Source organism: Argopecten irradians, chromosome 10 (assembly GCF_041381155.1).
Source record: "Argopecten irradians isolate NY chromosome 10, Ai_NY, whole genome shotgun sequence".
Taxonomy (NCBI): Eukaryota; Metazoa; Mollusca; class Bivalvia; order Pectinida; family Pectinidae; genus Argopecten; species Argopecten irradians.
In genome coordinates, this window is record NC_091143.1 from 39,866,326 (window position 1) to 39,892,537 (window position 26,212).

The following is a 26,212-nucleotide window of genomic DNA, read 5'->3' on the forward strand; positions in this document are numbered from 1 at the left end:
GCACTTGATTTAGGTGTCAAATTCAATATGGCTTCTTGCTGCCCTTTGATCGGCTATATTTGTCTTTGGGTTTGTTTGAAAATGGATATATATGAAGAACTCAACAGGATAACATAATCTCAAAATAACTCCTATGATTTAAAGATGCTCCACCGCCAACACAGAATAAACGATACTAATCATTTGAACAATAATTGGTGTTTAATCGTGTGTAGATATGTCTTATAAACACAAAAGATAATATGAAATAATTTATTTTGTTTTTGGTGCATGCACTATCAGTTTTTCATTCCATAAAGGACATGGTGTCATGGATTTTTTTCGGACGCACTTAAATTTTTGATATTTTATCTTGAAAAAAATCAAAAGTTCGAACTTTTCAATGGAGGTAATGGTGTAAAGTAAGTAACTTTTGTAACTGAATAAAAATAATAATTCGTCTGCTCCTGTTTTTGATATAGAAAAATCTTTAAGGAAAACCTCTTCAATACTTTATGAAAGTGTTAAAAATTCTGAGATGCCCCATCATGTCTGCTTATTATTTGCGATAACCAACTTAAGTTGTCAGAATTCAAAATGACCTTGACCAAGGACGTATATGAGAAGGATAAGTCACACTGGGTTTTGGGGAAGTCCAAGGCAGGCGCTTTTGTGTTTGTGCACTGACCGTGACGTTGGGCGACGACTGATTTTCCTTTGATATCCGCCGGCGCAGCCTTTGATGTAGCTTGTGGGTGCGAGGGTTACCGTCTTACTTTCTGAAGCGAGGCCGTCATTTCATGAGCTGTCGATTATTTTTTAAAGAAAATTTAAGACATATCCTTTAAATATTCCGTCTTTAAAGCAAGTAATATACGTCGTGAAATTTAATAAACTTTACAATGGTGTTTCGTTTGACTCGATAAGACAAGTATTTGAGAAAAACGGTTTTTATTCCCGGTTCATAGGCGTCTCGCGTGGTGTTTAGTAATGTAAAGAGACAGTCACGAATCCTTCTCACTTATAAATCCTTGCCTTGAATATCTATCAGCCATTTTGTTTTCTGATCAGTCCTAGATTGCATCAAGACAAATTTTAAGAAATATCGGTAACAAACTTCAGCTATCAAGCTCCAAAGTTTGATCTAGTCCAAAAAGACACGCGTGATTAAAAAACGTCTCTTACAATAATTAGTACATTTTGAGAAATATATATCTATCCTAATTAAATTGTCCAAGTTGCTTCATATCAGTCCAAAATAATATTATTGGCTCCCTTGATAAATTAAATAGGCCTACTATCGTGTCTACACACCGCTGAAAAAATATTTTTGATTTTTTAGGCAGTTTGCCTCTTTTTGAAGACACATATCAAACAGATACTAGAAATAACAATAGAAAATGATAGAAAACAAAGGAACATTTTTTATAATAATTAAAATAAATTTAGATACTAGCTGTTAGACTAGTTATACAAAAAAATACATACATGCGCATGCACGTACAAGTAGACTATCCAAATCTCTGCTACCACATAGTATCGCATATTTCTACAAGTTAATTTAATTCTCAGTAAGAACAAACTATATGAATTTCCTTTATGATAATAATTAATACAATGTTACAATGTCGGCCTACTGGGCAATTCAAAGGGAAATAACTTTTGCTGAAAGATAGAGAAGGGAAGTAACTCGCATTTGTTTAGAAAAGATGGCCGCCAGTGGAAGAATTCTGGTGCACCTGAAACGGAAAGGACACGATAAGACCCCATCTATTGGCAAGTTTACACAGGTAAGTGACAGGAAGTATATTTATACCTAACTTGTGTTATCTGTCAAGACGAGATACTGTATGATGTATGAGATGCAGAATTGAAAGCAAGCAGAGCATTGTCAACTTGCTTTTCATTAGTTACTTAGCGGTATGCCTACAAGTGTTCTGGGCAGCCGTACAATAGACCAAGCTTTGTTAACTTACTTTTCAATTAGTTACTTAAAGATATAATATTATCCTCTGGTAGCCGTACAGTTGGCCAGTATTCTCAACTTGCTTTTCATCAGTTACGTAGGCTTATAAGTGTTCTCGTCAGTAGACAGAGCATTGTCAACTTACTTTTCTTTGGTTACATGTAGGCCTACAGAGTTCTCTGGTCAGTCGTACAGTTAAAAAGCTTTGTCAGCTTACTTTTCTTTAGCTACCTAATAAGGCCTACAGTACATTGTGGTTAGTAGAGATCGAGAATTGTCCACCTTCTTTTCTTTGGTTACTAAGACCTAAAGTATATTGTGGTCAGCAGACCGAACTTTGTCAATTTACTTTTCATTAGTTACTAGGGCCTACAGTATACTGTGGTCAGTAGACCTTACTTATCCCCACTTTTAAATAACTGTAAATTAGGGCCAATATAAATTTGCATTTAATTAACCAGAGCTACATATCACAGTAAAAACATCTAATCTAACTTTCATTAGAACTATTTTTTTTCTGATATATGTGAAAATTCTAATCTACGCATGATCTAAGACTGAATTGTCCCTTTAACAACTTAAGCTTCATTAAGAATAACTGTATCTACAGAGTGTGCTGGACTACTTTGTTGAAGAGAAGAACATCAACCAATCAGAAGTGTTTGCAGAACTTAGAGACAACCATCTCATCGTCACAGATGACAAATCAGAATCTAAACACAACTCTATCAAAATCAGGGTAAGCATTTATCAAAATCAGGGTAAGTATTTGGCCATCAAAATCACGGTATATTGGGCTTAAAAATCAGGGTAAGTATTGGGCCATCAAAATCAGGGTAAGTATTGGGCCATCAAAATCAGGGTAAGTATTGGGCCATCAAAATCAGGGTAAGTATTGGGCTTAAAAATCAGGGTAAGTATTGGGCCATCAAAATCAGGGTAAGTATTGGGCCATCAAAATCAGGGTAAGTATTGGGCCATCAAAATCAGGGTAAGTATTGGGCCATCAAAATCAGGGTGAGTATTGGGCTTAAAAATCAGGGTTAGTATTGGGCTATCAAAATCAGGGTGAGCACTGGGCTTACAAAATCAGGGTAAAATATTGGGTTATCAAAATCAGGGTATGTGTTGGGCTATCAAAATCAGGGTAAGCATTGGGCCATCAAAATCAGGGTGAGCATTGGGCCATCAAAATCAGGGTAAGTATTGGGCTTACAAATCAGGTTAGTATTGGGCTATCAAAATCAGGGTGAGCATTGGGCTTACAAATCAGGGTTAGGCTAGTATTGGTCAATCAAAATCAGGGTGAGCACTGGGCTTACAAAATCAGGGTTAGTATTGGGCTATCAAAATCAGGGTGAGCACTGGGCTTACAAAATCAGGGTAAAATATTGGGTTATCAAAATCAGGGTTAGTATTAGGTTGTCAAAATCAGGGTTAGTATAGAGTTATCAAAAGCAGGACGTACGCATTTGGCTATCCAGCATGGGGTATAAGTATTGGGCTATCTTAATCAGGGTGAACATTGGTCTATCAAAATCAGGGTATGTGTTGGGCCATCAAAATCGGGGTATGTGTTGGGCGATCAAAATCAGGGTATGTGTTGGACCATCAAAATCAGGGTAAGTGTTGGGCCATCAAAATCAGGGTAAGTATTGGACCATCAAAATCAGGGTATGTGTTGGACCATCAAAATCAGGGTATGTGTTGGGCGATCAAAATCAGGGTATGTGTTGGACCATCAAAATCAGGGTAAGTGTTGGGCCATCAAAATCAGGGTAAGTGTTGGGCTATCAAAATCAGGGTAGGTGTTGGGCCATCAAAATCATGGTAAGTGTTGGGCCATCAAAATCAGGGTATGTGTTGGACCATCAAAATCAGGGTATGTGTTGGGCCATCAAAATCAGGGTAAGTATTGGACCATCAAAATCAGGGTAAGTATTGGACCATCAAAATCAGGGTAAGTGTTGGGCCATCAAAATCAGGTAAGTGTTGGGCCATCAAAATCAGGGTAAGTATTGGACCATCAAAATCAGGGTAAGTGTTGGGTCATCAAAATCAGGGTATGTGTTGGGCCATCAAAATCAGGGTAAGTATTGGACCATCAAAATCAGGGTAAGTGTTGGGCCATCAAAATCAGGGTATGTGTTGGGCCATCAAAATCAGGGTAAGTGTTGGGCCATCAAAATCAGGGTAAGTATTGGACCATCAAAATCAGGTAAGTGTTGGGTCATCAAAATCAGGGTAAGTGTTGGGCCATCAAAATCAGGGTAGGTGTTGGGCCATCAAAATCAGGGTATGTGTTGGGCCATCAAAATCAGGGTATGTGTTGGGCCATCAAAATCAGGGTAAGTATTGGACCATCAAAATCAGGGTAAGTGTTGGGCCATCAAAATCAGGGTAAGTGTTGGGCCATCAAAATCAGGGTAAGTATTGGACCATCAAAATCAGGTAAGTGTTGGGTCATCAAAATCAGGATGAGCATTGGGCTTACAAAATTAGGGTTAGTATTTCGTTATCAAAATCAGTGAGAATGTGAGCATTGAGCTATCAAATTCAGGTATTACCTGAACTTTAAAAGTTTCGGGCTATCAAAATCAGGGTACACATTGGGCCATCAAAATCAGGATGAACATTGGTCTCTCAAAATCAGGGTAAGTATTGGGCCATCAAAGTTTATGTGTCGGCATTGGGCTATCGAAATCAGAGTAAGCAAGAATTAACATATCCATATGTATGTATACATATATATTATAGTGTTTGACAGTTCATGCTACATCATGTCCACAGTATATAAGTTCAAGCTTACAATTAAGATTCTACTGTAAGAAACCTTTATTCCTTTCTCCCTTTTTTTAGGACAAATTTTTTTTCTTCTTTCTTTCCAATGTTGAATATCTTCATGTGCACAGAAAGATTCTGATCTTCTCATTATACTAGCGGCCAGCGTTTTGTCCCATACACAATCTGCAGAAAGATCAGCTTGCAGCTTTACCTGAGGACATTATAAACAGAGGGATTGATGTCGGGGCAGCTGTAATCCTAGAATCGGCCGACAATAAAGTTTTATTGACACGTCGTGCAAAAACTCTGAGGACTTTCCCTGGAATCTGGGTCCCACCAGGTAAAGAATTTTCTTTTTCCTCGAGAGGAATCAATATTGTTACTTATATGTCTGAATGAATTTGAGATATTTAAAAAATGATAAAGATGATTTTGATAAATTTTACAAAATACATTTTGTATATATAAAAAACATTTTGAATAATTTTTGTTTGTTTGATTAAAGGTGGACATGTTGAAAAAGACGAAACAGTAAGTTTTGTATTGCAGTTAACAATTTATAATTACTCGGTATATTTGCAAGCAAATTATGAATTAAAATGGGTAATTATAACAGAAAGATGATCTTTTTAACAATGTACCATTGTTTTAATATATTACATGGTTTAATTCATATTGATAGTTGTAATAGCTAGTTTACCACTTTTCGGACAATAAAAAAATTAAGATAAAACAAAATATTATTACTTACACAGTTTGAAGTGACCTAATACAGAAGAATATTGATTAGGTCTTACAATAAAAGTATGGGGTGTTAGTTGAAGCTAGTTATATGATAGTGTTTTTTACGGGGTGATATAGAAATTTATTAGATCAAGGAAAAATAATTCTATCTGATTGTCCTTGTTTTTGATTCGGTTTATAGTGTCATCAGCATAAACTTTCACTGCCATCTGTGCAAAGCATTTCTTGGCTGCCATATTGTTGCTGACAACGTTATGATGACATTAAAGACCGATAACTCTAATTGTCCTAATAAGATAACTACTCACCAAATATGACTATATATAGAATATCATGTGACGTCATTTTAACCAATTGGAATGTTGTTTCTTATTCTCTTATCTAGTTCATTGAAGCAGGATTACGAGAGCTGCATGAAGAGACTGGACTGAAGATTTTACCTTCTCAGTGTGTTGGTGGCAATGTACAGGTTTTGGCACTATGGGAGGTAGGTTACAAAGCATTAGTTTTTGTTAAGATGACAGATCTTTGGTGAAGTCAAAATTTAAGATTTTAATAATTTAAACTGTGTGTTTTGTGGGAGGTAGGCTACAATGCATTAGTTTTTGTTAAGATGACAGATCTTTGGTGAAGTCAAAATTTAAGATTTTAATAATTTAAATTGTGTGTTTTGTGGGAGGTATGTTACAAAGCATTAGTTTTTGTTAAGATGACTAGATCTTTGGTGAAGTCAAAATTTAAGATTTTGATAATTTAAAATTGTGTGTTTGTTGGGAGGAAGGCTACAAAGTGTTAGTTTTTGTGAAGAAAACAAATATTTGATGAAGTCAAAACTTTAGAAGTTGATAACATGTTGGGGTTTTTTTTGTATGTCATTTTTTGGATTTTAAGACAGGTATTTTTGGCTTTGTATTACAGTCGGTTTTCCCGCCAAAGCTCACCCTTGGACTTCCGAAAAGACACCATATTGTTGTTTACCTGTATGGAAAACTGACCTCTGACCTTACATCCGATGTACTCACCAAGAGAATAAAACTGCAGCCAGAGGAAGCAGAGGCGTGTTTATGGCTTGACCAGAGAAGTGTTCAGGGTATTGTGGCTTGCAATGAAGAAGAAAAGTCGGAACAAAACTTCAAGCAGTTGAATTTACCAGAAACTTTCAGGTAATGATACCCCATCAACGAAGTTAAGAGGGTACACTGGAATCGGGTTGTCTGTCTGTCTATACAGACAACTTTGTCCAGCGAATTCCTAAACTACTTGACAGATTTTGATAAAATTTGGTTCAGAGAATCATGTGACATAAAGCGGAGTGGAGTCAACTATATAAGGTTCTGCAATGTCACCTATTAATGGAGTTATTTCTAAATTTGTGCAGCGGGGTTATCAGTCGGCATGCAACTCTGGCGACAGATCTAGTTTTCTGTCATATTTTCTAGAATCAGATATAGGCTTGCATGAGACTATAAACCTGTGCGTGATAATGTTTTTCACTCATACCTGCGGGTCTAATACTCCAACGCCATGTCACTTGAGGCTGTATTACATTGTCGTGGCTATTTCTGCAATAAAGTGAATCAACAAAATTACTAATGTCTCGGTGACAGCTGATATAATACAAGTAGACTCTTTCATTTTCGATTATTTGAAAATTGAGTCTTTATTTTTTGGATAAATTAAACGAGCTTGAACTTTTGATAATTTTTTTCAGTGGGCTTGTTATACAAGATGAAGATAAGAAACAGGTGAACCGTGACATTCCTCTCCGTCCATTGTTTAATACGTCAGGTGACACAACTGATGGAGAACGTGTCAGCACAGGGACCAAATTTGCCTTAGAGGAGTGGCTAAAGAAAATAGACAAATAAGCATTCCTGATATGAGTTATCTCCCTTTACCTTGTCTTTTTGTGGTGAACATGTAAACTTACTATAAGGTCATCTCTTACACAGTAGTTATATGTGCTATGACTAGGCGATAATTGTTGAACTGTCATTTTTTCTTCAATAATCCATTGAAACAAAAAGTTTTTGATGCATAATCTGTGATAATAATTCAAAGACAAGGACAAGCATTTAATTATGATGCTTTATACTCAATTGAACATTAGTTAAACAATATAAAATTCCACCAAAAACTCATATTTCTGATGTTTATTATATATCTAGATGAAAAGATGTCTTACAGCCTCTTTACAATTACATAAGTAAGATGCTATAAAGAAAGTGAAATTAGATCTAAAATGTAATAACTGCTTGGTTTTTTTGTTTAAGTTACGACGTATCAGCTTACTGCATTGAATAAAATTATCATCTAATGGTAATTGACATTGAATAAAACATACTACTGTATTACAATCCAATATTTTCATTTGGAGAAAATCTTTTTGTTCTTGGGGTGTATGCCATCTGTCAATGATGCAGTTTATTATATATAGGCTTTGCCTGCTGCCCAATCCAAGATTGAATCTTTTGATTTAAAAATATATTTTGAAATGAAAAAAAAAATTAAAAAAAAATGAAATGACGATACAGAGGTATCGCATAAATAAAGGATATTATTTTAATAGAGTGAAATTATTATTTTTTATTGCAAATTAGGAATGAACACGGATATTACATTGTATATTAATATGTCTTTTGATATAGAATTTATTTATTTTATTAGCATTGTTTTAAAACAGGAGACGGGTTCTACAACATATCATATATAGATAGATAGATATAAAAAGTATCCATTTATACAGACAGATAACTCAAAGAATAGTTTTGCAAAAATTGGTTTTAATGTATGCTGCCGTTTAGGAAAAAAAAGTATTAATAATCAAAGCTCGGCGCTGACGCCAGCGCGGGCACGGCACGGGATACACAATTTATCCATCACCATCAATGTCAACCAGACGCTTATACCACACGCACATGCGCCGGAAGTAAAACTTCACACGTGAAAATGGCCGAAGCAATGAGAGCAAATGTTGCGGCTTTATTGAAAGGAATTGATCGATACAACCCAGAAAATCTACAAACTCTTGAGAAGTACATAGCGGCTCAAGCCCAGGAGAACACGTATGATTTAGAGGCTAACCTAGCTGTTCTTAAGTTATACCAGTTTAACCCAAATCACTACCAGCCGGCTGTTGCTGCTCAAATTTTGCTAAAAGCCCTTACCAACCTACCGCACACAGACTTCACATTGTGTAAATGTCTGATAGAATCTTCTAAGCATGATGAAGAGGCTATTTTACCTGTCATACATTTAGCTGATCTACTGGAAACATGTCAGTTCCACGAGTTCTGGAAAGAGTTAAAAACCAACCCTTTAGTAACATCTAACATCAAAGGGTTTGATGACTCCATACGGAAATTCGTGTGTCATGTCATCGGGGCTACCTACCAGACGATACCCGTCCACACACTAATGGAGCTGTTAGGCGATGTAGCAGAAGACCAGGTACGACAGTGGATCAATAAATATGGCTGGACGCTCCAGAATGATGGCAACGTCTTTATCCTGAACCAGGAGGAAAATGTCAAAACAAAAAATATCACAGAAAAAATCACATTCGAAAGTGTTTCTGGAATCATGGCCGCTAGCCGCTGAACTCATCGCAGTGATATTTATTATTTCTCGAAGATTCAATGACTTTCAAATTCATCGATGAAGTTGATTGTTAACACCTACAGTTTAAACTTCAGTTTTAATTTGATCTGGAAGCTGAACAATTTACATGTCTTAGAGACTTATCAACTGTTTTGCTAAACTCAGTGCAGCGATATGTTCACTTTCTTGCGGGGATGTCATCAGTTATTTTTGAACACTCGCATGTAATATACATGTTGGTTGCGGCATATGAATTTTGAACTTCGATAATGATTCAAACCGGAATTTACAGTCCAAATGATCATGATCTTTGCAACAATAACAGATGTATACATTCATGACATTTGGACTATTTGAACTTGTGGAGATGATGAACATGTAAATTTATGAAAACTAATAGATTATTCATTCATTAGTGATTATGTGAGATAGAAACCATGAATAATTTAAACTAAAAAGGCTATTAAGCTAAAAATAACTGCATGGGAACGATGTGTTACAATTGTGGTACATGTTCGTCTCTATTTTATGTCAAATTACATCATGTCAATAAAATATATTGACACTTCACATAAATGGTAAAGTTTTCAATTTAACAAGCTGAAATTCATAACATTTAAACCAACAATTAAGCATTTATAAAATACTGGCAGGATTCTCTGTGTATTTAATATAATTTAAAATTAGACTTGTAATTCTGTATTGGAGCATATCGTAGTGAAGTAGAATTTAAGGTTAGCTTTTAATTATATATAGCTTGCTGTTTATTCAAACATATATAACATATGGTAAGCCGAACTCAAATATGAGCTCTTAGTTGATAACCAGTTACCTTTTGAACCACAAGATCAATATTAAAAAGATGAATATTTATTACAAATATATTTGTATGCTTTGACAATGGACTTAAATATATGATAAGGTTTGCAGGTCAGATGGTTGTACACCACTTTAATTTCATCTCTAGGAATTACGACCACAGTTCACATGTACTCTCATCAAGCCTGGAGATCCATGATGTAGTGTAGATGTATCAAAGATAAAACAAACAAAAAAGAATAAATAACAATGTTATTTATAACATTATATGTATGTGTGTAATACTGCAACAATTGCAAAATAACATTTGACAAGCATATACTTCGATAATACTGATGTTCATTTGAACAAATTCAATCTCTAACTACAATGTAATTTGATTTTTGAATAAAGTCAAGGTAATCGAAAGAAAATCAATGTATACTACACATCATTTAAAACAGAAAAAAACCAACACCTTAAATAAACTTTGTGAAATTTTAGATCATTGGATAAAATGCAAAAAAAATAATCTAGATTGAATTGGTTTTTTTTTTTTTAAACACTGAATAACAGCTATGGTCATTTAAGGATGAGTTGGATCTTAAGGGGTTCAAACTTAAAATTCAAAGAAATGGAGTGTTTGTAGTAATATATTTATAAATTATATTTATGACATTTTAACCTAAAAAGCATGAGGTTGGTTGTTTTTTTTCTTCCAAAATTTGCATACAGTTGTACTGTTGTAGTACATATTTTACCTTGGGATATTCATGATATAGATGCAAAGATTCTTTCAAAATCTTGACTTTACCAATATATTCATCTGTTTTCTTTATAAGATAACATATTAAGATTTAACAAAAAGATCAACAAAATGATTTTAACTTTTTACAAACTTTGCAACATGTTAAAAGTAAATCAATCAATAATTCTTGACCTTTCATATTTTAATTAAAATTCAATTTTAAATCAAATTTATAAAATTGAAGTAAATAAACACATATTTACTTGACAGGATGAATACAAACAATTTATCCTTGTAATTTATATTTCCTAATCATAAAACTGTGCTGTTTGACAGAAAAGGTGATGATCAGCCCTGTATATAATACTTGACAACTGAAGTTATCTCCCCTGATCGAAGTCCAATTACAAGCAACATCTTGACACTGTCCATGTTAATATAGAAACTGGAGTGGCCATGATATTTGTAACAACACTCAACATAAATGGGATTATTTCCAATAACATTGACATTTCACAACACTAAACCACAAGGGGTTTTATGCAATAACGGTGTAAAAATAAACAGGGTTATTTCCCATTACAAACACTGGTAGCATCCAGCTACTATAATAATAAAGTGTAGGGTATAACAACACAGAGTTGTCTCCCCTTTATCAAAACCTAGTACAAGTAGCATCCAGCCACTGTTAATATATAAATCTGGTGTAACGTTGACTGAATGATATTTGTAACAACACATGAACAGAGTTATCACCCCTTACCCAAAATTGATGCAAGTAGCACCTAGGCACAGTTAACATAAACATGGTTATCTCCCCTTTCCAAATCTGTCAAAGTAGCATCCAGACACTGAAAACATAAACAGGGTTATTTCCCCTATCCAAATCTCCAGACACTGAAAAATGAACAAAGTTACTTCCCCTATCCAAATCTGTATCCTTCAGACACTATGAAAGTTCAAACATTAACAGAGTTATCTCCCCTAATCAAAATCTGGTACAAGCAGCATCCAACTACTGTTAATTATATAAAAGACCTGAATTCAACACAGCAACTTAGGCAATCTTTTGGGGAATGAACAAACTTGGTGAAAGAGCCATGGTCCGACATAGAAATGATCAATAAACCCATGATGATGTCAAGAAAACTTATTTGAGAGTAGCATTGAGGCCGGCAAAAGTGTATGAATATACGGTTGAAAAAAAAAAACAAATTCATGGAATTTATACCCCCCTCTTTTGTTAATCAAAGGACCATAACTCAGCCAAATAAGGTCCAATCAAAGTCCTGATCAAACTTGGCCGAGGCCATGAGACATTTAACCATGTTACCAAGTTTCTAGAAAATCCGATAATATTTGCGAGAGTTATTGAACGGAAACAGCTGAAAACAGCCGAAAATGGCGTTTTTCGTTCATCAAAATTCCACTAAATAGGGTCCAATCAAAGTCTCGATCAAACTTGGCCAATGCTCTGAGAACTTTAACCATGTTACCAACATACGAGAAAATCCGGTAATATCTATGACAGTTAATATGTGACCAAGTTACAAATATTGCTTTAGATTAATGGCAGTTATTGCACGGAAACCAAGCGTTGCAGACAGACAGACAGAGACCCAAATTAATATCCCCCGTTTTGGTGAAAGTGGGGGATAAAAATCTTGTAAGTAGAGTTTGTGCTGATTTCGGAGCTTGTGAACCAAGCATGATGAATTTTGAGTTTCAGAGACTTGTTAACTATATAGAGCAACACCAAATTATCAATTTCAACAGTATTTGTACCACAAAGCACTATCTTTTTCTTAATCTCTGTGACCTGACATGGTGAATACCAGGTAATCCAATGATTCTGAGGCTTGTTGACTGCTGATCAATAACAGGATCTAATCCATTAAGGTCGTACATGTATAACAATATTACAAAAATTACTTGAAGGCAATATTTAAGGTATTAACTTCCATCTTGTTGTTGATTATGACACCACATAGCTCTGAAGTCTGAATTATTCTGATGTCTATCAGATGAATGTCTCACAAGACCCAATATTATAAAAACTGATATAAGTATCATCTGAGTAATTCTGACTAATTTCCAAGGAACAACATCTGTTTCAGCTAGAATAAGGATAAAAGAAATATGTGTAAAGAGTTATCTCCCCTGTTAAAAACCTTGCCTTATGGTAACTTTCATAATTTCTCTCAATATGCAAATGAGTTGTTACCACTACTTGACGTGGAAATGTTCTTATAAGTGCTTTCCTTCAGTAGTAAATAACAGCAGTTAAAATAGGTAGGTAACTCTACTTATCTGGTACAATGGTTACTGTGATTAGCAAGGCAGTCCTTCCATTGCACTATGGTGGGTTCAAGGGTTGAATGTAATACCATATTCCAATTCATTGATTATTGAATGGAGGATTGGTTAACTATGTTACACTTTCCATGGTATCTGGGTCACAAAGGTGATTAGAATCAATGTAAGGGTTAGGGTTTACTTTATTTAGCACCCAATCAACAGGAAACCTGAGGCACCCAGAGAAAACCTACAAGCATTACCCGACAACAACCCAACATAATTGAGGACTAGTGGAAACGCAGTTATTAGTATTTGTACGACAAGGTCAAACAAGACTCGATATGTATACTTTTGTAAAGTTGAATCTTCATTAACAAGCGCACCTTGTACCTACTATAGACACTAGTTGTTTGGCTATTTGGTGACAGAAATATGTACAGAATCCTTTGGACTTGTTTAAATATACATTTTTTGCATATTTTGCCAAAATTTATAAGTAACATAACAATCTACTATCTAACAAATAAGTACCATAGCCCCTAACAATAAATTACTGTAAATGGACTTCACCTTGACAACCATCCTATCATGTCTTGTTATGAATACCAGGTATTTTTGAATTTCATCATTTTTCTTTTCATCCTTACTAATGACCAAAAACAGATGTAGACTACAGAGCCCAAAGCGCTTTATAACTTCTTCTACTCCCAAAACTTTGTCACTTGAATGATAGCTCTTCTCATCCACAAGCTGGAAGATCTCCTGGACAGACTCTTTCTGAGAAGAGCACAAATTAAGATGGCCTCTGAAGTTTGTGAAAACCATCTACTAAACCATCACAACCTATTCAATTTGGCTGGTGTTAAATATGGGAATCCTGTATCATTATCGGATTCTTCCATTTTGCTATCAACAAACTAAAAAAAATACTTGATATAATTTTGTGCCTTTTATTTTCAAAACAACAAAACATGGAGCCGCAAAGTGTGGCATTATCCTCTGCGCCCGCAGTTGATATAAAAACCCAAATATATCATGGTCAAAGTAACTATTGTAAAACTGAAAAAAATAACAGCAGGTAACAAAAAGAAACTGTAACTTGGTATTTTTGACTGAGTTTTCATGGTAACAGAAAAAATTCCAGAAATTGAAGGTCCGCAACAACAAAAGCCAAAACTACGGCACTTGTCTAATGTATACAGAAAGTTTAATGGAGCTGCGTTGAATGATTTTGGAGTTATTGTCAGGAAACAAAATGAAACAGTAATTTGGAATTTTTGACTAAGTTTCCATGGTAACAGAAAGAATTCCCAAAATGGAAGGTCCGCAATAGCAAAAGGCACAACTAGGGCACTTGTCTGATGTATACAGAAAGTTTCAAGGAGATGCGTTGAACGGTTTTTGAGTTATAGCCCAGAAAAAGAATCTCGGACGGACGGAGCCCAATTTAATATCCCCAGCAAACGCGTATTGCTGGGGATAATAATGTGAAATATCCGCTAAAATTTAAACCCTGCCATGCACACATGCGTAATTCGCACCATATCAATCGGCCTTCATACTTTTATTCTTTTTCACAACAGTCTGTCAATGAACACAAAATGGTAAAAAGTAAAAAGTTAGCATGAACACAATAGTGGTACAACAGAAGGCACATTTATCTTCAGTTATCATATCACTTGGCACATTTGTAGTTTGCATTAGATCCATAACATCACATATACTGTGGCAACTAATTTTATATCACTTCCTGGGTTTGTCTTTCTGAAATTGTATCATTTTCAGCCTCATGACATCAAGTTTCGGAGTTTTCCTTTTTTGTGGCCACCATTAGTTTCCTCCCCTCCTGACCTCCACATATAGAGTTTTCCCTTAACTGGCCACCAAAAGTTTCCTCTTGTCCTGACCTCCACTTCCGGAGTTTTCCCTTAACTGGCCACCATTAGTTTTCTCCCGTCCTGACCTCCACATACAGAGTTTTCCCTTAACTGGCCACCATTAGTTTTCTCCCGTCCTGACCTCCAGTTCCAGAGTTTTCCCTTAACTGGCCATCATTAGTTCCTCCCCTCCTGACCTCCAGTTCCAGAGTTTTCCCTTAACTGGCCACCGTAAGTTTCCTCCTGTTCTGACCTCCACTTCCGGAGTTTTCCCTTAACTGGCCACCGTAAGTTTCCCCTTGTCCTGACCTCCAGTTCCGGAGTTTTCCCTTAACTGGCCACCATTAGTTTTCTCCCGTCCTGACCTCCACATACAGAGTTTTCCTTAACTGGCCACCATTAGTTTCCTCCCGTCCTGATCTCCAGTTGTGAAATTTTCCCTTAACAGGCCACCGTAAGTTTCCTCCTGTCCTGACCTCTAGTTCTGGAATTTTCCCTTAACTGGCCACCATTAGTTTTCTCCCGTCCTGATTACCAGTTCCGGAGTTTTCCCTTAACTGGCCACCATTAGTTTTCTCCAAGATTTCCAGAATGTCCAGTGCCTCTCCTGCAAAATTGTTAGCATGTCTATAGAAGCATGGCTTAAGAAAACATAGAATTCCAGAAGTTTTAAAGTGAATAGTCGGGCAAAGAAAACCAGTCTAAATGCATTCATTGGCCTTATAAATGTTCTCACATATTAAAACGACTGTCAAGTTCTGCTTACATTAGCCAGTTCTGACCATTGAAAAAAGGAAAAGTTCTAAAAACAAATTTGCCTAACTTTTTTGAAAGCGAGGCTGCGTCGAAAGGTAACCACGGACATAGTCAGTCGGGAGGACGTTTTAGGATTCCTATACTTTAAATTGTTTGCAGGAAGAGAGATTTTGACGGGAGATCTTATTTTTCTATTTCATAAAAAATTATACTGGATACATTTACATCATTTTTACCGACTTTAACTTTCCTTGCTCGACTGTTCATGCACTTTAATGATGCTATTTATCCATACAAAGAGTATATTATACTATTGAATAAATAAGTTCATTATGCTGATGTCATTAACTCATTCACCCCTGTAGACACATTTAGACTCTTCTAAATCAAAGACCAGACCAGTTCATTATGAAATTTCAGGGGTGAACGAAAATAAAAAGATGTTTCTGGCCAAATTTGGTTCAATTATTAAGTAGCGATTTAAATGATTTATCTCTATTTCCCCTATTTCCCCGACAGACACTGCGCCATGACATAATTATATAAAACCTGGTAAATGCTTACTGCGAAAATAATATGTAAATGAACAACAGAAAGAAGTCATCAATGAGCACATAATATGATAAATAGAGGTTCTTCAACAAGTGACTGTTGTTCACCATGTTTATCAAACCCGTTAATTTTCAAATTTTGAAAAGACACAAGCTTTAGCGAGTTAATTTTCAAATTTTGAAAAGACACAAGCTTTAGCGAGAGTTTTGATAAACATGATAAACAACAGTCACGCGTTTGGGAACTTATTTATCCCATAACTTTAACTCTATATTTATACCGTGGTGACCATTTTCTCGTCTTCATTCAGGGAAACTTACCACCATACAATGTGTAGTGATAACCAGAGAGCCAATATTCTATTGTTTAATATTTTAAATACAATGTTATCTAAAAGAAAATGTGTTGTGAAAAGTAGCCCGAAGTTGAGAGCCAATCGGAATCAAGAGATCTTGGAGTTGACCAATCAGAGTCGCCGTAGGTGTTTACACACATGAGTGTGTAAACATAAACGATAACCAACTGCTATGGAATTTATCACATGGGATTTCCATTGTGTAATATGCACAGTTATGAGATAAATAAATTTACAGTAGCTAGTTTGAACATACTTACCATTTTTCACACCATAGCCCATCTCCAAGCCTCGAGGGTTTGAAGGCGTCCTACAGTCCAACATCACCTCTTTCCTGATACAAGTATCAATATCTACAGCACTGAAGAATGCCACTGACTGGAAATATAAAGATAGGGTAGAAATAAACACAGGGATTTATAAAATAGAAATCTAAATGAATAAGCATTTATGATGGCAATGAAGAAATACATGTAACCAAATATGTTTGGTAACTAAGGTAAGAAATGTTTCTAAAGTAAATATCGCTAGGGAAATCGAAACTAATCCTGTTTTTTTTATGAGAAAGAAACGGACGCAAAGTTAAATTATTGGATAAAAATCATAATTCAGAAATAGAGACTGTACCAGATGCTTCATTTTTTCAGATTTTCAAAGCACATTTTAAAATATTACAACAAGATAAATGATTACAAAGTAATAAGACCTATTTATTTACCCTTGGTAAATCCTTCATGCCAAGTTTATATGCGAACATGGATCGTGTGAGGAGGTTGGTGATCTGCAGGGCCAGACCCGCACGGTATTGGTCTTTTTCTGCCACCAGGTAGCGCACTTCGTCATGGATACTGATGGAGAATCGGGCATCTATATTGTACTCTTCGATCAGCCAACGCATACAGACCAGCATCAGGTGGAGATAATCCACTGCGGAACTTTGGACAACCCAGTTCACACGACTTGTCATAAACTGTGGGTATAAAAGAGAAAGTTATGTATATCGTCTGATTGGTTCAAAACAGAGTCCTTAAAATTTGGGCCCTTCTTCAGGATTCATGATTCAAGAAGTTTCCTCAGAGTGGTCTTGAGATTGACCCGTGCCAATCCTGTATTTTCAAAATTACTTTGATACATTATTTATTTTGCTTTCAATATCTAGTATATCCAGTGATCCAATATTAAACAGATACAAAGCCATATAATGAAATATCAATAATATGACTGAAGGCAAGGCCTTAAAAGGGCGCAGCCAGATGTTTTAATATGAATCATGCACGGCATAGGAAGAGCGAAGCTCTACTTGTTTATTTTATTTTCTATTTCATGTAGAAGACATAATTTAGAAATAAAAGGACACACTTTAAACTATAGAAGTATATGATGTAATAATTGTCTAGCATAAACTCAAAGAAATGAACTCAAAGATTCGGATTTCTCTGTGTCCATTCAAGGCCTGGAGTGCCGCGTATGCGAATCCTATGATTTCGCGCCATTTGTTGACGTTATGTGACGTCATGATTCCTTGTGCTCATCTTCGCCTTGGTGGATATTTTGACTGCATTCTATAGCTTTTAATTTTCAAAGTAATGTTATTATTATTATTTAAAAATAAAAAAAATGTTTAATTACTCCTATTATGCATTTGCATTAGTTAATTATATATTTACTGGGGAGAGCAGTACCGAAGCAACGCACAACCTCCCCATATGTATGAAAAAATGGCGGCCGCAAACTGAAGCTGTCAGTGTGTTGGATTGAATTTTGAAGATTGTGTTTTTTCTTATATTTTCGTGTATCTGTTACCTTAGAAGTGCTTCCTCAGAGTGGCCTTTGGCACGAAGGGCCGCGTCCTTATAATTATTTATGTTTTCATTTCAAATGCAAACCATGAACATTTTGATCAGCATAAAACATTTGATGTGTTCCCTGGCCAATCGATATTATTTCAGCCAAAGATATCTATGATACAATATCTATTTTCCTTTCAATATCTAGTACACCAATCCAATTATATTAATCAGATACAAAGTAATATACGTATTGAAACTTGTTTTTGCTTTACATCCTTCCAACAGCAAAGATAGAAATAAAGACACACACTGAGGTAAAACTTTAATTTTGTATCATGACCTCCAATGAAATATCTCTATCCTTCATACTTTTCCCTAGCAACCTCAGAATATCCATTTGAAGTATAGCAGAATACAAATTCTGTCTATACATATATGTACATGGTACAGATGGCTAATGAGATATTCTTGGCATACAGTCATGACTGTCTGAGTGACTCCCTGTCTTATGTGACTTTTTGTAATGGTCCCTTGGAAAGTCACATAACTCAGTCTTGACTGTATTTAAATCGGGGTAATACTTAATAAAATTCTGCCTTCTTACATCATCGCCAACAAACTGAGGCTCCAGAGCCTTACTGATATGACAGCCTAGGACGGGGGTCGTGGGGCTGGGTCTAGTCGCTATGTCTTCTAACTGGTTAAACATCTCGCTCTCACTGTAACAGAATAAACCTACATAAGGACGACACTTTTTAAATACCCATATATAAAGATTTTACAATATAAAAGCCAAAATTAAATACTTATCACTAATAACTTTTAACTATTTAAGTGTCAAATGTTTAATTTAATTGAAGTTTCAAGTTTATTTCGAGCTCAAAATTAAGCTTCTTTTAAAATAGACATTACATGTGTATATATATTACATCGATGGCAAAACAGTTTAAAAAGGTTACAGTTACAAATCTGTTTTCAATGACTCGGATATAAGCATGCGATGGGTCTTATAGTAGGAAGAAACAGAAAATCATGGGAACGGGCAGTATCAAGCCCGAGTCAGCTAGGTGAAAGGCTTAACCACTACACCACCCAATCACCCAAGCTTTTGGGAGATTAGATCAGTTTATATCGTCATTACCTGCCCCCAGTCCAGATGGTTTTGTAATACAAACTTCCGTCTTCCCTCTCATGTAATTTCTTCTTCCTGAAAACATCAGAAACATTTGATTAATTTGTTACAGCTCTTTGGAGTACACGGTATGAGAAGACAGGATTTAATTAAAGCTAATGATGGACATTCCATCTTTGCATATTACAGAGTAATCTCCCTTTCTGGTAGGGATGCATTGTGACGTCATTATTTTGTGAGAACAACTCATGTAGTTTTCTCTGAAAAGTATAATATTACCCTCTGAAACACATGATGTGACAATCAATACCTATCTGCAATGGCAGATAACTCTGTAATATACAAATACAATATTGTTTAAAATAAATTCACATTATACTAAATGGGATGTTTGATGAAAGATGCAGGTCACATAAAATTTTGCACTGAAAATGAGTTTCTCCATTCCTGCGTAGAAATTGTAATAAGCTCCATAAACACGTACTACTAAACTATAGGAATATAAATGTGGAATTTTTTATAGTGTGGAACACTTACATAGCTTTAAGTGCAAATTTTGACATGTGAATCAATATCATTATAGATGCATAGTGCAACAGTTCAAAAGCTTACTCAGTGAAAAATCCACAAACTAGAATATCCAACTGATGCAGGAAAGATTAAAGCAAATATCAGGTTTATCATACATGGCTGCATATCCAGTTATTAGCAGTGTTTTTGTAATTAACTAAATAAACAGTAATATTTGACTAAATAATGAAAAAAAAATGTCAATATATTTTGCTTCTTTTATCTTTACAAGCCTTCCCTTTGAAACCAGGTGAATTTTGATATACATATAATTACATTTATTTAATATGATAAATTAATTATGCAAATGAGTTATTAATTTATCTAATGCTTTATAGTTTCACTACTACTGTCCTACCGTCGACCCTTGGTACTGGAATACATAATGTTGGCCTTTTTCTCGGCTTCACTTTCTGTCAATCTGTGGTTGAACTGCATCAACAATCGCTGAGCAAACATTCTTCCAGCTCCGTAAATACGCCCGTAGTTGAATATCTGAAGTATTTCAGCGGAAGCAACATTAAGTAAAGTTATCCTTGGTTCTTTATATTCAAAATGACCACACCCGGGTAAGCATTTTATTTTCTCATACAAAACAAAATGACCATGATCGACAGTTGATAGATTTTGGTTTAAAAAGTAAACTTTCCTTATCTTATTCCCCTTGACCATGAAATAAAGTCAGGATCTTTTATACTGATTAATTATGACAGGGTCAATCATCGACGACCTGGTAGTGCAATCGGTAGAGCACCTGGCTAATGTTTGGAAGTTGCCGGTTCAAACCCTGGTCTGACCACTAAATTTTAACCTCTCCTATTATACAATTCAAAGTGTTTGCCTTTCACCATATATAACATGCTGCTATTCCAATATTTCTCTCATACCTACAGGTGTAATACTGGCTGACCCCGGGCAATACACTCATGTCGCCTGAGCTGTATTACATGGCTACCCATCCAAAAAGGCTCATGAGGTCACAGCATCAACAAAAGCACAATTTTCTCGGTACAATTTAAACATTTTTTTCAGAGGCTGGATTTACTTAAATAGCAGGATTTGTTTTGAAATTTTACACAATTTTCATATATAGAGAATTGATTCGCAGTCAAGATTTTTATGAATTTATTTCAAAATTGGGTAATATCATAGTTGTAAAATTTCTATATAACGTCGAGGTATGAGAGACAAATACTCTTTCATACCTGGAAATGAAGGATAGGGATATTCTACTCTCGGGATCACAAAATGTAAAACCCTCGGCAAGTCTCAGGTTTTACAACATTTTATGATCCTGAGGGTAGAATATCCCTATCCTTCATATCCACATATAAAAGAGTCTTATGTGATACCATGTTAATGTGAAGAAAACACAATTTGATATAATTGTTAACAAAAGGCCAATAGGCACATATTTACCTTTGCATGGTCTCGACTGATGCCCACCGTGTCCGCAGTTTTACTGTGAAGGTCGGTTTTATCTGCTTTTTTACCCTGCAGTGTCATCCAGCCAAACGCAGTGCATCCTAAAACAGAACACATTAATACATCTATTTTCTGATTCATGTACTTTTGCGTTACCTACTAATTATGTGAATTCTATATCATTATACAATGTATACCATGAATTTTAGCATGTTAATCCCCTATCATTTTATACTGTGAATTTTAGCATGTGTATCCCTTATCATTGTATACCATGAATTTTAGCATGTGTATCCCTTATCATTGTATACCATGAATTTTAGCATGTTAATCCCCTATCATCATTGTATACCATTAATTTTAGCATGTGAATCTCCTATCATTGTATACCATGAATTTTAACATGTGAATGCCCTTTTATTGTAGACCATGAATTTTAGTATGTGAATCTCCAATCATTGTATACAATGAATTTTAGCATGTGAATCTCCTATCATTGTATACCATGAATTTTAGCATGTGAATGCCCTATTATTGTATACCATGAATTTAGCATGTGAATCTCCTATCATTGTATACCATGAATTTTAGCATGTGAATCTCCTATCATTGTATACTATGAATTTTAGCATGTGAATCACATATCATTGCATACCATGAATTTTAGAATGTGAATCACATATCATTGCATACCATGAATTTTAGCATGTGAATCTCCTATTAGTGCAGCTATCCACAATTCCTCAGAGTCAACATCAGCGCCAACAAACTTGTACCCAGGTGGAGTCTGCACCATGGCCTTGAGTTCACTGCCGACACGGTCAGGCTGTGAAATAAACAACAGAAATATATTGTTGTATACAATACACTCAATACACTTAGTGATGAAATCAGGGGCCTCAACATACGTAGTGATACGTAGTGATGAAATCAGGGGCCTCAACTCACTTAGTGATGAAATCAGGGGCCTCAACATACTTAGTGATAAAATCAGGGGCCTCAACACACTTAGTGATGAAATCAGGGGCCTCAACACACTTAGTGATGAAATCAGGGGCCTCAACTCACTTAGTGATGAATACACTTAGTGATGGAATCAGGGGCCTCAACACACTTAGTGATGGAATCAGGGGCCTCAACTCACTTAGTGATGGAATCAGGGGCCTCAACTCACTTAGTGATGAAATCAGGGGCCTCAACTCACTTAGTGATGAAATCAGGGGCCTCAACTCACTTAGTGATGAATACACTTAGTGATGGAATCAGGGGCATAACTCACTTAGTGATGGAATCAGGGGCCTCAACTCACTTAGTGATGAATACACTTAGTGATGAAATCAGGGGCTTCAACTCACTTAGTGATGGAATCAGGGGCTTCAACACACTTAGTGATGGAATCAGGGGCTTCAACACACATAGTGATGGAATCAGGGGCCTCAACACACTTAGTGATGAAATCAGGGGCCACAACATACTTAGTGATGAAATCAGGGGCTTCAACACACTAAGTGATGAAATCAGGGAACTCAACTCACTTAGTGATGAAATCAGGGGCCTCAACATACTTAGTGATAAAATTAGGGGCCTCAACACACTTTGAGATGAAATCAGGGGCTTCAACTCATTTAGTGATGAAATCAGGGGCCTCAACACACTTAGTGATGGAATCAGGGGCCTCAAAACATATAGTGATGGAATCAGGGGCCTCAACTCACTTAGTGATGGAATCAGGGGCCTCAACTCACTTAGTGATGAAATCAGGGGCCTCAACATACTTAGTGATAAAATCAGGGGCCTCAACACACTTAGTGATGAAATCAGGGGCCTCAACATACTTATGGATGAAATCAGGGGCCTCAACTCACTTAGTGATGAATACACTTAGTGATGGAATCAGGGGCCTCAACACACTTAGTGATGGAATCAGGGGCCTCAACTCACTTAGTGATGGAATCAGGGGCCTCAACTCACTTAGTGATGAAATCAGGGGCCTCAACACACTTAGTGATGAAATCAGGGGCTTCAACTCACTAAGTGATGAAATCAGGGGCCTCAACTCACTTAGTGATGAATACACTTAGTGATGGAATCAGGGGCCTCAACTCACTTAGTGATGGAATCAGGGGCCTCTACTCACTTAGTGATGGAATCTGGCCCCGATTTCTCGAAACTTAAGTTGCAGACTTAAGTCAAAACTTAAGTTTTTCTCCTTATGTAACTTATATGAAAATTTATGACTTAAGTTTGTTTCGAGAAATCGGGGGCCAGGGGGCCTCAACTCACTTAGTGATGAATACACTTAGTGATGAAATCAGGGGCTTCAACTCACTTAGTGATGGAATCAGGGGCCTCAACTCACTAAGTGATGAATACACTTAGTGATGGAATCAGGGGCCTCAACACACTTAGTGATGGAATCAGGGGCCTCAACACACTTAGTGATGGAATCAGGGGCCTCAACACACTTAGTGATGGAATCAGGGGCCTCAACTCACTTAGTGATGGAATCAGGGGCCTCAACTCACTTAGTGATGGAATCAGGGGCCTCAACTCACTTAGTGATGGAATCAGGGGCCTCAACTCACTTAGTGATGAATACACTTAGTGATGAAATCAGGGGCTTCAACACACTTAGTGATGGAATCAGGGGCCTCAACACACTTAGTGATGAAATCAGGGGCCTCAACACACTTAGTGATGGAATCAGGGGCTTCAACACTCTTAGTGATGGAATCAGGGGCCTCAACACACTTAGTGATGAAATCAGGGGCCTCAACACACTTAGTGATGGAATCAGGGGCATCAACACACTAAGTGATGAAATTAGGGGCTTCAACACATTTAGTGATGGAATTAGGGGCTTCAACACTCTTAGTGATGAAATCAATGGCTTCAACTCACTTAGTGATGAAATCAATGGCTTCAACACACTAAGTAATGAAATCAGGGGCCCCAACTCACTTAGTGATTAAATCAGAGGGCCTCAACACACTTAGTGATGAAATCAGGAAACAGGGGTCACAACATACTTAGTGATAAAATCAGGGGCTTCAACACACTAAGTGATGAAATCAGAGACCTCAACTCACTTAGTGATGAAATCAGGGGCCTCAACTCAATTAGTGATAAAATTAGGGGCCTCAACACACTTTAGAGATTAAACGGGGCTCTAAACATACTTAGTGATGAAATCAGGGGACCTCACCACACTAAGTGATGAAATCAATGGCTTCAACTCATTTACTGATGAAATCAGGGGCCCAACTCACTTAGTGATTAAATCAGGGGCCTCAACACACTTAGTGATGAAATCAGGGGCCACAACACACTTAGTGATGAAATCAGGGGCTTCAACACACTTAGTGATGAAATCAGGGAACTCAACACACTTAGTGATGAAATCAGGGCCTCAACACACTTAGTGATGAATCAGGGGCTACAACTTAGTGATGAATCAGGCCACACTTAGTGATGGAAATCAGGGGCCTCAACACACTTAGTGATGGAATCAGGGGCCTCAACTCACTAAGTGATGGAATCAGGGGCCTCAACACACTTAGGTGAATGAAATCAGGGGAATCACCACACACTTAGTGATGGAATCAGGGGCCTCAACTCACTTAGTGATGAAATCAGGGGCCTCACACCACACACACTTAGTGATGGAATCAGGGGCCTCAACACACTTAGTGATGAAATCAGGGGCCTCAACACACTTAGTGATGAAATTAGGGGCTTCAACACACTTAGTGATGAAATCAGGGGCTTCAAACACACTTAGTGATGAATCGTGGAAATCAGGGGCCTCAACACACTTAGTGATGAAATCAGGGGCCTCAACACACTTAGTGATGAAATCAGGGGCTTCAACACACTTAGTGATGAAATCAGGGGCCTCAACTCACTTAGTGATGAAATCAAATCAGGGGCTTCAAACACTCAACACACTTAGTGATGAAATCAGGGGCCTCAACTCACACTTAGTGATGAAATCAGGGGCCTTCAACTCACTTAGTGATGAAATCAAGGGCTTCTCAACACACTTAGTGATGAAATCAGGGGCCTTCAACTCACTTAGTGATGAAATCAGGGGCCTCAAAACACCTTAGTTGAGGGGAATCCAGGCGGCATCAATACTCACTTAGTGATGGATATAAACGGCATCAACACCTATTTAACCTGGGGCCCCTTTCCCTGAACTCACTTAGTGATGAAACAAATTTAAGGGGATCTCCTCTCCTGGACCTTCTACACATACTGTGTGATGGAATGTAGCGGTGCAACCTTCACACACAACAAGTGATGTAATCGGGGTGGGTCCTAACCACACTCTAGTGATTGGTGGAACATCAGTGCGGGGCCTCGGCCCCCTTTCAACTCTCAATTCCCGTATGAAATTCAGGGGCGGCCCCTTCAACACACTTCCCCTTCAACACACATAGTGGAATGAAATCAATGGTCCATCAACACGACATCGTCTAATCTGAAATCTGGGTCCTCCACCACAATTAGTGTTGAGAAATCAGGAGGGCCTCAACAAACTTAGTGATAATCTGGGGTCTTTTACTCTACTTAGTGATACGATATCAGGGGCCCTCAACACACTTTAGTGCTGAAATCAGAGACCTCAACTTCACTTAGTGATTGGATTCAGGCCACGCTTGTATAAAAAAATCTCAAATTGACGATTTCCATCAATTTGAGATTTACTTTACCTGAGAATTTCCTCCAAATTTCGCTTGTATAAAACTTCCTCACTATGGTACTTAAGGTATACTCAGTAAGGAGGAAAACTTTGGACGTTTTTGCAAAATGATGTAGGGGCCCGCTCCGGGCAA

At 36.7% G+C, this 26,212-nt stretch overlaps 3 protein-coding genes across 4 annotated transcripts in view; 2 read left to right on the forward strand and 1 right to left on the reverse strand.

Moving 5' to 3' along the window:
- The first annotated feature begins 1,625 nt into the window (after positions 1 to 1,625).
- LOC138333886 (nucleoside diphosphate-linked moiety X motif 17-like) lies at positions 1,626 to 8,162 on the forward strand. Its single transcript, XM_069282532.1, has 7 exons — positions 1,626 to 1,769; positions 2,556 to 2,684; positions 4,886 to 5,069; positions 5,235 to 5,260; positions 5,859 to 5,960; positions 6,392 to 6,636; positions 7,185 to 8,162. The coding sequence occupies exons 1-7, from the start codon at positions 1,689 to 1,691 to the stop codon at positions 7,339 to 7,341; spliced, it is 924 nt and encodes a 307-aa protein (XP_069138633.1). The 5' UTR covers positions 1,626 to 1,688; the 3' UTR covers positions 7,342 to 8,162.
- A 132-nt stretch (positions 8,163 to 8,294) lies between these two features.
- LOC138333887 (eukaryotic translation initiation factor 3 subunit K-like) lies at positions 8,295 to 9,953 on the forward strand. Its single transcript, XM_069282533.1, has one exon. The coding sequence runs from the start codon at positions 8,423 to 8,425 to the stop codon at positions 9,071 to 9,073; it is 651 nt and encodes a 216-aa protein (XP_069138634.1). The 5' UTR covers positions 8,295 to 8,422; the 3' UTR covers positions 9,074 to 9,953.
- A 3,900-nt stretch (positions 9,954 to 13,853) lies between these two features.
- Positions 13,854 to 26,212, reverse strand: part of LOC138333885 (DNA polymerase subunit gamma-1-like) — a 46,147-nt gene continuing 33,788 nt past the window's right edge. For both annotated transcript variants that reach the window (XM_069282531.1, XM_069282530.1), the window contains exons 16-23: positions 22,068 to 22,200; positions 21,369 to 21,475; positions 20,308 to 20,444; positions 19,389 to 19,454; positions 18,852 to 18,966; positions 17,176 to 17,427; positions 16,718 to 16,835; positions 13,854 to 15,401 (exon numbers count right to left, since the gene is read on the reverse strand). In XM_069282531.1, the coding sequence (XP_069138632.1) occupies positions 15,292 to 15,401; positions 16,718 to 16,835; positions 17,176 to 17,427; positions 18,852 to 18,966; positions 19,389 to 19,454; positions 20,308 to 20,444; positions 21,369 to 21,475; positions 22,068 to 22,200 (1,038 nt within the window). In that variant the 3' untranslated portion in view covers positions 13,854 to 15,291. The remainder of the gene's footprint in view (positions 15,402 to 16,717; positions 16,836 to 17,175; positions 17,428 to 18,851; positions 18,967 to 19,388; positions 19,455 to 20,307; positions 20,445 to 21,368; positions 21,476 to 22,067; positions 22,201 to 26,212) is intronic.